General features: G+C 37.0%; 1 protein-coding gene and 1 pseudogene across 7 annotated transcripts in view; one reads left to right on the forward strand and one right to left on the reverse strand.

The window, feature by feature from the left end:
• Positions 1 to 11358, forward strand: part of USP34 (ubiquitin specific peptidase 34) — a 263416-nt gene that overhangs the window by 248893 nt on the left and 3165 nt on the right. For 6 of the 7 annotated variants that reach the window (XR_010405682.1, XM_064572466.1, XM_064572467.1 and 3 more), the window contains 4 exons: positions 7517 to 7596; positions 9820 to 9960; positions 10069 to 10212; positions 11195 to 11354. Coding sequence is in view for 6 of the 7 variants with exons in the window: in XM_064572466.1 (XP_064428536.1) it covers positions 7517 to 7596; positions 9820 to 9960; positions 10069 to 10212; positions 11195 to 11354 (525 nt within the window). In the remaining variant the exon portion in view is untranslated. The remainder of the gene's footprint in view (positions 1 to 7516; positions 7597 to 9819; positions 9961 to 10068; positions 10213 to 11194; positions 11355 to 11358) is intronic. The other variant, XM_064572469.1, reaches the window with a different exon arrangement.
• On the reverse strand, positions 2263 to 2364 carry LOC123852257 (small nucleolar RNA U3; annotated as a pseudogene).

Below are 11358 nucleotides of genomic sequence, written 5' to 3' on the forward strand. Positions count from 1 at the left end.
CAGTGAATTTTAAAAGGAGAAAAAACTCAAATTACTCAAGGATGTGCTTGAGAGCTGTAAGAGAATTGCTCCCTTTGGGTGACTTTTTCTAGCTGATAAGTCTTTAGAAGACATATCCCTTGTCTCAGGACCTCCAGAGTGCCCGGGCTCTGTGTGTCCTGTGAGTCTCACTTCTTTAGGGATGGCCCAGGATTCTTTCCCAGTGTTCTGTAGTTTTATTTCAGAGCATAGGAAGTGAAGTGCTCGTGGAACCACCACCCAGGTCAAGAAATAGAATATTGCCATACTCTAGAACTCCCCTTTGTGCTCTTCCTCAATCACAACCCCTTCCTTCTATGGAAAAGGTTTTGATCCATTTTAAGTAGGGCAAAAGATGTGAACATACCTTAGGTTTCATTATCGGAGAAGAAGGAAGTGGTAACAGCTGTCAGGGATAATTCCTCTTCAGAAAAACCATCTTATTGGTAAGTGATTAGAGTGTCTTCACATTTGAAAGGTTGTTCCTTCCACCTGTTATCATTAGCTGGTTTTATACACATGCGGCTGAAATGGCAAGTGGGGGTGGTTGGGGAGGGAAGCACATATTCAGATGGGCCATTTCATGATTATACAGTTCAGTCATGGCACTTGGTAAAAAAATAAAACCTAGCAGTGGCAGTGATCAAATGTGAGAAAATGTCCAGGAATTCTAGTAACAGCCTTACTCCCAGATAAGGAGGAGGACTTACTAAATGTTGACCTTAAGAAAAGTTCTTGGTAATCGTGTTACGTGATTTATACCAGAAGTTATGTGAGGAGTTGTTTTAGCTGCTTGAACAGCTCTGATCAAATAGTGAATTTCTACCTTCTTTGGGGCTGTCTTCCTCATCAATACAAAAACAGTTTCAGGGAAATTAAATATGGAGGAGAGAAGAAGGGAGGGAGGGTAAGGACATACACTTAGTCTTCAACATTAGCTGAATCAACTTTTACAGTGTTTAATACATTCCTCTTGTAACCATGAAGCACTGTTGATGCTGCCTCCTAGTGTTTAGTTTTCTACATAAGCACTATTCTGTAGAACTTTTCTATGAGGATGGAAATATTCTCCAACTGCATCATCGTCCACAGTATGATAGCCAGAAGCCATATGTGAGTGTTGAGAACTTGAAATGTGATTTAAGGAGCTGAATTTTTGTTTAAGCCAGATGTGAGTGGTGGCTATATTGAATAGAAACCAAAGCCTTCACAAATTGAGCAGGAACAGAAAATTTTCTGGGCTGTATCTTTTTCTTTTAAATTCATTCATTCGTTTATGTGTTTTTACTAGATCCTCCTACTCTGCCAACTTCCCTGGAACTCATGGTTAATTGTCTTAATTAATGCAGAAAATTAATTAGACATTATTTTAACAAAGACCTAAAAGCAGTGCTTTCCTCATGCCTCATCTGAATGAAGAGAGTATTATGTTCCAGTGCTTAAAGTTAACTCCCACTTTCAGCTGAAATGATTATTTCCAGGGAGAGGCACCTAGGAAAGAGCTTAAAATAAAGCCCACATTAATGACTGTAATGAGGAGCAGAGAGTTGCTAAGGAGTTCTAATTTGTGTAATTTCTTCAGGAAATTAAATTTGGCAACAAGGAGAGGGAAAGGTAAATTTAAATTGGTTATGTCCTTAATCATTTAAGCCTTGAGGTTAGATGGTCCAAGGGCCAGAATGTTGTGACCATAGGTGGGATTGTCTCAAGACTTGGATTGCAAGTCACTTCGAATTTTCAGGAAAAGTCTTTGTGGTAATTGTTATATGGGTAACTGAGCAGATTTTAAGATTTGTTAGGAGATAAAAAGGAATTTTATTGCATATTAGAGTTGCAGGTACTAACTAGTAAAGTAAGGGCCTGGAGTGCTTTTGAAGTGAGGGTAGTCAGGCATGGGGTTAGGGAAGACAGACAAGTGGGGGAAGAATTTTGGGAGAGCGAATAAAGCTACTGACTGCCATTGAAATAACAGTGTGTTTGAAACTACAGTATTTTGATAATTTAAAAATAGCAGAGTTTAGCCCAGAAAATTCTTAAAAAGAATAATAAGAGGGTTTGGCACTATTAATTTCTAAACTACTTAATAAAGATCAGTAATTTTTAATTTCATTTTTTAGGATTTACTACATACACACAATTTATAATTCAAAATAGCAAAAGGTACACATGACCATATCACTCACAGGCCTGCCCCCCCACTTTCATTAATTTTTTAATCTTTTTTTTTTGCATGAGAACAACAAATACAGGTTTATTTTCTCTCCTGTCTTACATAAAAGTAAACTGTACTGTTTAAAACTAAGTAATGTAACGAACTATAGAAATGACCCCTGAAAGTATAGTCTTAAAACTATGTAATGAAAAAAAAAAAAAAAAAAAAAACTATGTAATGTAGATATGCAAATATATAGGCAGAAAAACATACATAGGCAAAAACAGCCCCCAGACAAACATAAGGATACGTGAGGATTTGGAAGACAATAGAGATGATCTATCAGACCTGTGGAGATTGTATGGTATTGAGAGAATCAACTATCTAAGGAGAGAAGGGGCAAACTTTAATATCTACTTCAGTACTTAGACTGCAATAGATTACAGGAGAATTAAATACTTAATTGTGAAAAATAAAATCATAACAATACTAAAAAATACAGAATCATATGGATAGCACCTTCCAATTTGAAAGCCCATGTTAAGCAGGACGTAAAACCCATAAAAGAAATTAAAATTTTGGGCAACATAAAAACTGAAAATACTACATGTTGAAAAATGCCATAGACTAAAGTACAGCTAATGGGGAAAATATTTGCATTCTTAACAGATAAATTGCTAGTATTGGCAATATACAAAGAGTTTTTAGGATTCAGTGAGATGGGAAAGAACATTAATAAGTAAAGGACATCAGCAAGCAACTCCTTTACACATACAGAACAAGTAAATGTTTGGTAACCATGAGGGGCTGCCCCACCTTACTAATGATTTCTCTTTTCTCTCTTTTTTCCAACTATGAGATGAAGTTTCGATGTCATACATACTTAAACGGTTTGAAAAAAAAAAAAAGATGTTATAATGGAGTCAGATCAGGGATGCGTACTAGCATTATCAATTTAGATTGTTCATAGCCCTTAATCCCGCAGTACCAGATCTAAGAATCTACCCTACTCTACTTACAAAAGTGTCCAAAAACATATATAGGACATTTATTTTCACTCAGTTTGTATTGGATAAAAACTGGAAACAACTCAAATGTCCATCAATAGGAGCTTAGTTAAGTAAACCTATAGTTTATTGTATAGTCTTTAAATAGTTTGTCTGTCTTATATATAGATCTTTAAAATAAAAAGATAGGAAATGACTTTGGATTACATGAGAAAAAGCAAATTGGAAAATAATGTGCAGAATGTGACCACAGTCTTCGAACAATAGGACAAATCACTTAGTACATGTAAAAAAAAAAAAACAAAACCCACACAAAACCTAGGGGATTATACTCTCAGCTGTGTATGGATAAACTTATGGGTTGCTTTCAAGGTCTAGGTTAAATGACTGTAAGTTTTAAATTATTTGCAATGGTCATTTGTATTGGGGAGGGGAAACAAAATTTTTAGAAAGTAGTCTAGGAAGCAGGTACTGCAAACTCTTGTATCATTTTTTAAGGTACCATACACACGTAAAATTAACACTAAGATGCCCAAGTAAAATTAAATGACAAATTTCTAGATTTCATCATTTAATTAATTTTCATTTTCAGAGATAAAACAAGAATCTATCACCTTTACTATTTAACATTGCTTTTGACAGTTTTCAGAATGCATTAGTAAATGAAAGTAAAAAATAGTAAAAGGAAATTTTTGCAAGCAACATGGTATACCTAAAAATCTGAAATCTTCAAAATCTCTAGAATTAAAAAAGTTAAGGTTGTTGGTAAAAGTAAACAAATTAGAAATTCAGATTATAAAAAAGCACAGCTCTGGTTCATCCTTTACCTTTTTTGATGTCAAGATGGTATTGATTGGAAAGACAACTGGTTAGCTGTTCTCCAAAAGACTTCTTAAGGTGAATGAAGATACCAGTCATACAGTGCGTATCAGAAGGCAGCTTCTACCCGTCTACCAAGGGCAAATCCATTTATCCTAGGCTAATACTTAGTAATTATACTTAACAGATATATTTATAATTTGATTACCAGTCTGTTATTTACAAAGGAATAACTGACACAAGGATCTGAATATTCCATGGTAGGGCCAGCAGATTTCTTTCCACTAACCTACATGGGAAGCCATATAAACAGCACTTGGTTGCTTAGTGGGTATAAGTGAGAACAAGGGGCATTAGAAGAATCAAATATGTGATATTCTTAGGCTAGAATGTCTTGATGATTCAGTCCCATAGTGGAGTATTAGTTGTGGGCTTGGCAAAAGCTACCACTTTCCACGGACAATGCTTGGATGGGTTAAACACTCCTATAGAAAACCAGACAATCCTGACGCAATTCAGATAGGAGACACCTTAAACTAGTAAATACACACATCCTCACAGCAATCATTTGAATTACCATTTTACCTACAAAAACAGTTTTTATAAGATTTTCAGTAACACATCTAGTAGCATCTACAGTATAAAGTATTACTAATGAGGAAAAGATATTTGGAATAGTTTTTGATTATTGTATATTAGTTTCTTTGTGGATGGGTTGGGGTAAGAACCCACTGAGGATGTCTGAAGTCACAGGATGAAGAAAGCTAAGTGGGCAGAAGCCAGTATGTCTTAGGCCTGCCTGTCCTGTTTATTGAGACAAGGCTTGGATGTGTGTCTTGATTGCATCTCTCTGTGCTTTGTACCCAGTATAGTAAGACATCCCAGAAGGTATTGGAAGAACGTGTGGAGTAGGATGGCACTGGCCTCTACCTTGAGTCATAGAGCCAAGATGCGCCTCATCCTCAGTGCTTTGTGAAAATGCTAGAAAGAAACTTAAACTGTGTTGTTCTGAAGGGATGGCCCTCCTTCCAAAGGAGGTGCAACTCAGAGAGGAAATAGGTAGGACTGTAAGAGAGGGATCTTTGACTCATCATGGGTGGCAGTGTTTTCCAGAGTGTAGTGTATAAGATGGTCCATGGAAAATAATTTTATATTCATAAATATGTATAGATGTTACTGTGTCACAGAAATATATAACTAGTATACCAAATTTGTGACTTCCTATATGTTATGCTGCCTAAGGCTAATGTAGGATTATCTTCCCTAAGTGAATCCAAAGAACAGTACTAAGTAAACAAACAGTACAGGTGATGGACAGATATGAAAACAATAATGAAAGTGGTATGAATGACTGAAGTTTGGGAAAACACTGATCATTGAAAAGATTATAGGCTTCAGAACCAGGTATACCTGGGATAGATGTTTTGCTCACTGGCTTTTGGGATGAACCTGAGCAGATTACATAATCTCTCCAAGCCTGATAGCTTCATTGAGAAAAGGGGAAATGAGAATAAAACAATACCTCCCAAAGTTGATGAGAAAATCAGATGTAATTATCTGACACACCTAGCACAATAGATGCCAGCATGTATTTATTTCTTTTCTTGTAAAATAAAGATATTAGTATCGGATTATTACTTGGAAGTGATCTTACAGAAATCCTCTGTGGGGTTTATTTGCTGTGGTAGTGCTGGCTTTTTGGTGGTTGTGGAAAATAGGAATAAAGATTATATTTTATACTTTGAGGAATAATTGAGGAAAAAGAGTAGAGACTAGAGAAACTTAGATTGTAATGTACAGTCTACTTCCACCTGAGAGGTCAGGGCAGCCTCTAGTTCAGCGGTTGGCAGACTCTTTCTGCAAAGGTGTATTTTGCTGGCCATATGTATGGTCTGTGTCACATATTCTTCGTTTCACTGTTCTTTTTACAATCCTTTAAAAATACAAAAGCCCTTCTTAGCTCACATGGCCATCCAGAGACAGGCTGTGGACCAGACTTGGCCTGCAAGCCAGAGTTTGCCAACTGTTGGTCTACTTTTATGGGTAATTACAAGGCAGGGACATGGGAGCATAGAAACTCTTTCCTGTACCCAACAATTTTGATGACATGCCTTCATTTGCATATGTGTGTTGTGCTCTTACAGTGGGTAAATGCCTCCATCCCCAGCCAGATTAGGTTACGATAAAGGAAAATGGTGAATAGTTTCCTTGGGGGGGGGGGGGTGTCTCTCTACAAAGGGATTAATCTTGACAGGAATATAATAAATAGACTTACCCACAAAAGGGAAACTTGGCATTCTTGGATGACTAAATTGGATGACTGATCTGACTTTCCTGTCTTAAGATTTTCTTGAATCCTTGGTCCAACTCAGAGGTTGGCAAACAATAATAGCCTGCATGCTGCCTGGTTTTGTATAACCAGTGAGCTTACCTGCACGCTAAGGAGGGTTTTTATATTTTTTAATGGTTTTTTTTTTAAAAAAATACTAGTTTATTCTAAATACTCTGTGACACATGAAAATTACATGTGATTCAAATTTCAGTATTCTTAAATTTTATTGAAAGATAGCCACACCCATTCATCTAGTGTTGTCTTTGGCTGCTTTCATACTACCTCTGCAGAGTGAGTAGTTGCAACAGAGATCATTTGGCTGCAAAGACTAAAATATTTACTGTTTGGCCCTTTATAGAAAAAGTTTGCTAACTTCATGTCTGACTCATAATTTTTTCTTACCTGGAGGAGAGTTATATTTCTCCTCCATCATCATACTTTTGCTGGAAGTGGGAGCATGGAGAATGGGAAATTTACTTACAGCTGTGGTATAGCAACTTATGTGCTTTGAGAGGTAGGAGGGCAGAGGGTAGAGGAATACATTTCTTAGAGATACACTTGACATTTGGAATAGGGAGGGGGGAAGGTTAAAACAGTAGAGGTTCCAAATAGGACCCTGACATACAGCTAAGTATGGTCTACCCAGAAGAGCTTGGAGACAAGGCTAGAAGCTGTTGGACTCAAGAGCAGTGTTTACATACATCCACCATAAAGATTATACTCCCTGTGTTTGGAGAAACAAGGTAAAAGAGGAAGAACAGTATGTTTTCTAATTCTCCGCAGCCTCTTTTTAACCTTGTCCCTCCTTCCCCTCCAAGCTTAGCTAGTCCATGAAAATTACCTAATATGCAGAGTGGTACCTTAATCCAAGAAAGCTTTGGGACCACTTGCAATAACCCTTCTTATATTGTCCCAGATAAAGTTCTAATACTTAAAAAGCAGAATTGGTTTAAGTTACCTCAGATCCTGCTGGGAATGAGGTGTGGAATCTGAATAAATTCAAAGTATACTGCACTCTAAATTATTTCACTGGTTAAAGCACTGGAATGAATTCTTCCCCTTTATATATTTCTAAAACATGTAGAAAAGATGCATAGTTATGACTAGAAATACCTAGAATTGTACCTGCAGAGTTGAATACCTCAGTAGTATAATTATAACCTATTCTGATTTCTTTTCAAATATTAGGTGTCCTAGTTGCCTATGAAGGTTTGCCACTTCATCTTGCACTGTTCCCCAAACTTTGGACTGAGCTATGCCAGACTCAGGTAAAGAAAATGAGTTTTAGATGATTTGGTCTTTCATCTCATCTGACCATTTGGTCAGTAATTTTAGGAACAATGGGTTGAACACAAGCTGGAAATTGGAGATGTTTTAGAATCTTGGTAGGTAAAAATATGCTTAATGGAAGTAATAGCTATTGAGTATTGGTCATCAAGTTGCCCTTTGAGGTTTTTAACTTCAGTAGATTTGTATCACAGAGGATGTTTCAAAGTAGCTATTGAATTTGTAATTTATAGATCAATATAAACAGTTATGCTAAAAGACCAAAACAGGGAGGTATTTAGGGGAAGAAGGCGTATGCCACTTCTTGCTCTCCCTCATCTGCCCCATCTGTCTTGCTCCCCTCCACCCTTCTCAGAGCTTTAGCAGAAACAGTTTCAGCAGTCTGTCCTTCACCTCTTCCCTGTTACTTTGAAGAGGTTTTCAAGAGTCCGATGCACTTGTTCTTACTAACAGTCTCATTGAGAACAAGAAACACCATATCCTACCTACCTTAAGTATCTAAGAGCCAATTCTTTAAAATAAAGTGGGCACCTCAATAATGCTTGTTTAATTTTTGGGGGGGGGAGGAGAACGGCACAGAGATAGGGGAGAAACTAGATTGGTCCAAAGATTTGGCTCATTCCTTGGATCAGGTCTAAAGGATCCCCACTTTCTTTAGACCCCCCAAAAAAACTATTGGTTTCCTCCTGGTTGCAGCTGCTCATCCCCAGAGATGTTTGTTAACTTTACTTTGGCTTTAACTTTACCCAAATTATATTATCTAAAACATTGAAACACTTCATGCCTCTGGTATAGCCTCCTGCCTGGGCTGTAATGCTCTTTCTTCTCTTCGGGGATGTGTGTCAAGTGGTGGTGCTAGGATAGTTGTTTCTCTGTCTCCTGGTCACAAACTGTGAGCTTCTCAAGTGTAGAAATGGAGTCCTCTCTGGCCCCTAAAGAAATGTCATTTTGTTTTCTATAGTAGGAATCTTTGAACTAGTTTATGTTAGTCACAGAGCTTTAGAACATTGTGGCTTTGAGAAAATGACTTGCTGATTGATTTTTCAGCTGAGTGGTCGATTCAGCAAATTGGAGCAGATCTCTGCTTTTTCCCTCTGCCGCTGCTACTCTTCCTTTCATTCTTGATTCGGGTAGTTGGGTTTTCTTGGTTTCTCTACTCTGCCACTGTCTATTGCTTCCCTATTGTTTTAGCTACTGCAGCATTTTACCACTCCCTTTATTGGCTTATTTTCCAAAGAATTCACCATCTCCAAAAACTTCCTTCAAGACAACGCAAAACTCTTGTAAGCCTTCTAAAGCCCTGCCAGCTCGGTAGAAGCAGCCATCAAGAAACCCAGGCAGCAGGCAGAGACTCAGCTGGTAGAATGACCCAGTTTTCCTGACAGCAAGTGTCTGAGGAGCTGGGCCCTGGTCCTGTTAGACTCCCTGATTTCTTGGGTGAACGTGAATGTACTTACCCTAATAAAATATTTAAGTATATAACCTGTATATATTATCTAAACTTTGTCCTATTTTTTTTAAATAGTCCATTTTGTCTTCCATATAAATGATCTATTATTAAAATACATATAATCTAGAGAGTATATTTACTTAAAGACATACTACTTGTGTTTAAGAGCCATGACCATTGAAAAACAGGAAAACCAAATTTTAGTGGAATTTCCATATATTGGGGACCCACTAATTATCTTTGTGAGATAATTAAATTTGCTGTTTATCTTTGCAATATTCATGGGGGGGGAGATACTTACCAAACAAATTACTATTGCTTAAGGTTTTAACTCCTTTTAGGGAATAAATTTCTTAAAATTTGTCTTTTTCTCCACATATAGTTGGGTTACTTATTATCCATCAATTTGGTCCCCTGAAAACATTCTTATCCTATTTGTTAGTCTTATTTGTCCAATCCTTGTTCTTTCTCTTTATGCTAGATAATAAAGTTGAATTTCTTTTGAAACCTATTTTTTTCATTTTGTCCTTCAGACTTGTTACAAGTCTCTTCCTCTTACACTCACCTGTAGAGTCTAAGTGCGGAAGATTTAGTTTGTTGGGAGGACAGTTACTTAACTGAAAGTTCAGTAGACAGAGTTAAAAGTGGCTCTCTAACAGGACTTAAAATGACTTTGGATGTTCATCATAAGCAGTGTGTAAGCCTTCAGTTATTTCTGTGCTCAACCATCAGTACTTCTTCTCCCCCACTGTAGTCTGCTATGTCAAAAAATTGCATCAAGCTTTTGTGTGAAGATCCCGTTTTTGCAGAATATATAAAATGTATCCTAATGGATGAAAGAACTTTTCTGAACAACAACATTGTGTACACATTCATGACACATTTTCTTCTAAAGGTATGTCCTACTTTGGAAACTCAATGTGTTACTTCCAATGTGTTAATGGTTGTGTTTTCATTATGTTGGTCTTTTGGAGATTTTTTTTAATCTTTTTTTTTTTTTCAGGTTCAAGGTCAAGTGTTTTCTGAAGCAAACTGTGCCAATTTGATCAGCACCCTAATTACAAACTTGATAAATCAGTATCAGAACCTGCAATCTGATTTCACCAACCGAGTTGAAATTTCCAAAGCAAGTGCTTCTTTAAATGGGGTAAGAATTGGGGTGGCTGGCTGGCTCAGTCGGAGGAGAGTGCGACTCTTGATCTTGGGGTTGTGAGTTTCAGCCCCATGTTGGGTGTAGAATTGTTTACAAACGAAATCTTTAAAAAATAAGCGGGATAAGAACTGTGGGAGAGAATAATCCTGTACACTTCAGTATTTTCCTTAAATCATCTCTAAATTTGGCTTTAGTATGATTTTTACTATCATAACTTTAACTTACTCAAACTCTGAAAATCACATATGATGAAAAACCAAATTCTTTAAAAATATGTGTTCTCTATGCCTTTGAAGTATGTAGTACACACTTTTGTATTACCTTGGAAGACATGAGCAAATGTCACTAAATGCTAAGGGCAGTAAGATCACCGAGAGGGAGACATTGCCTTTATCTCTACTTGTTTACATTTTTTGAAAACATGTGATGTTTCTATCACAGCTTATGGTTCATAAATAACTGAAACAATCAGATTAATGATCTACTGATTATAAAGCCAGTTAAAACAAGGGAATCCGTTGCCTTAAATAGATGTCCATGATGGCTGGGTCATACAATAATGGAATGCTAGCACCTGTCCAGCAGCATTTTACTGCTTCCCCAGTAACCACGTGTTGCTTAGATGCCAGAATAGATTACAGAGCTGAGCAAGAATGGCCTTACTATGAGACTTGCACCAGAAATCGGCATATTTGAGGAACTATGATATCTAGATTGAGGCCTTAATTTCTCATGGATAATTCAGGGCTTATTTTTTAAATCCCTTTTTTTGCCTCTTCCATTTTCAGAAAACTATGTGAGTCTTCAGTCTGACCTAATTAGTGGCATGATAATAGAGTAATATCCTAATCCTGGCTCTCTAGTTTTAGCATTCTCTAAAAATGCCAGAGAAACCAGAATGGATTCCTGGGAAAGTAAACAACTGTGTCAAAATGTTAGCTTTAGAATTGTAAATGTTCCTCTCTGGGTTTTACAGGATCTGCGGGCACTTGCTTTGCTCCTGTCAGTACACACTCCCAAACAATTAAACCCAGCTCTAATTCCAACTCTGCAAGAGCTTTTAAGCAAATGCAGGACTTGTCTGCAGCAGAGAAACTCACTCCAAGAGCAAGAAGCCAAAGAAAGAAAAACTAAAGGTTA

The sequence above is a fragment of the Mirounga angustirostris genome, unplaced genomic scaffold, assembly GCF_029215605.1.
Source record: "Mirounga angustirostris isolate CCGP_5_RB_7025 unplaced genomic scaffold, mMirAng1.0.hap1 SCAF_10, whole genome shotgun sequence".
In the NCBI taxonomy this organism is placed as follows: Eukaryota; Metazoa; Chordata; class Mammalia; order Carnivora; family Phocidae; genus Mirounga; species Mirounga angustirostris.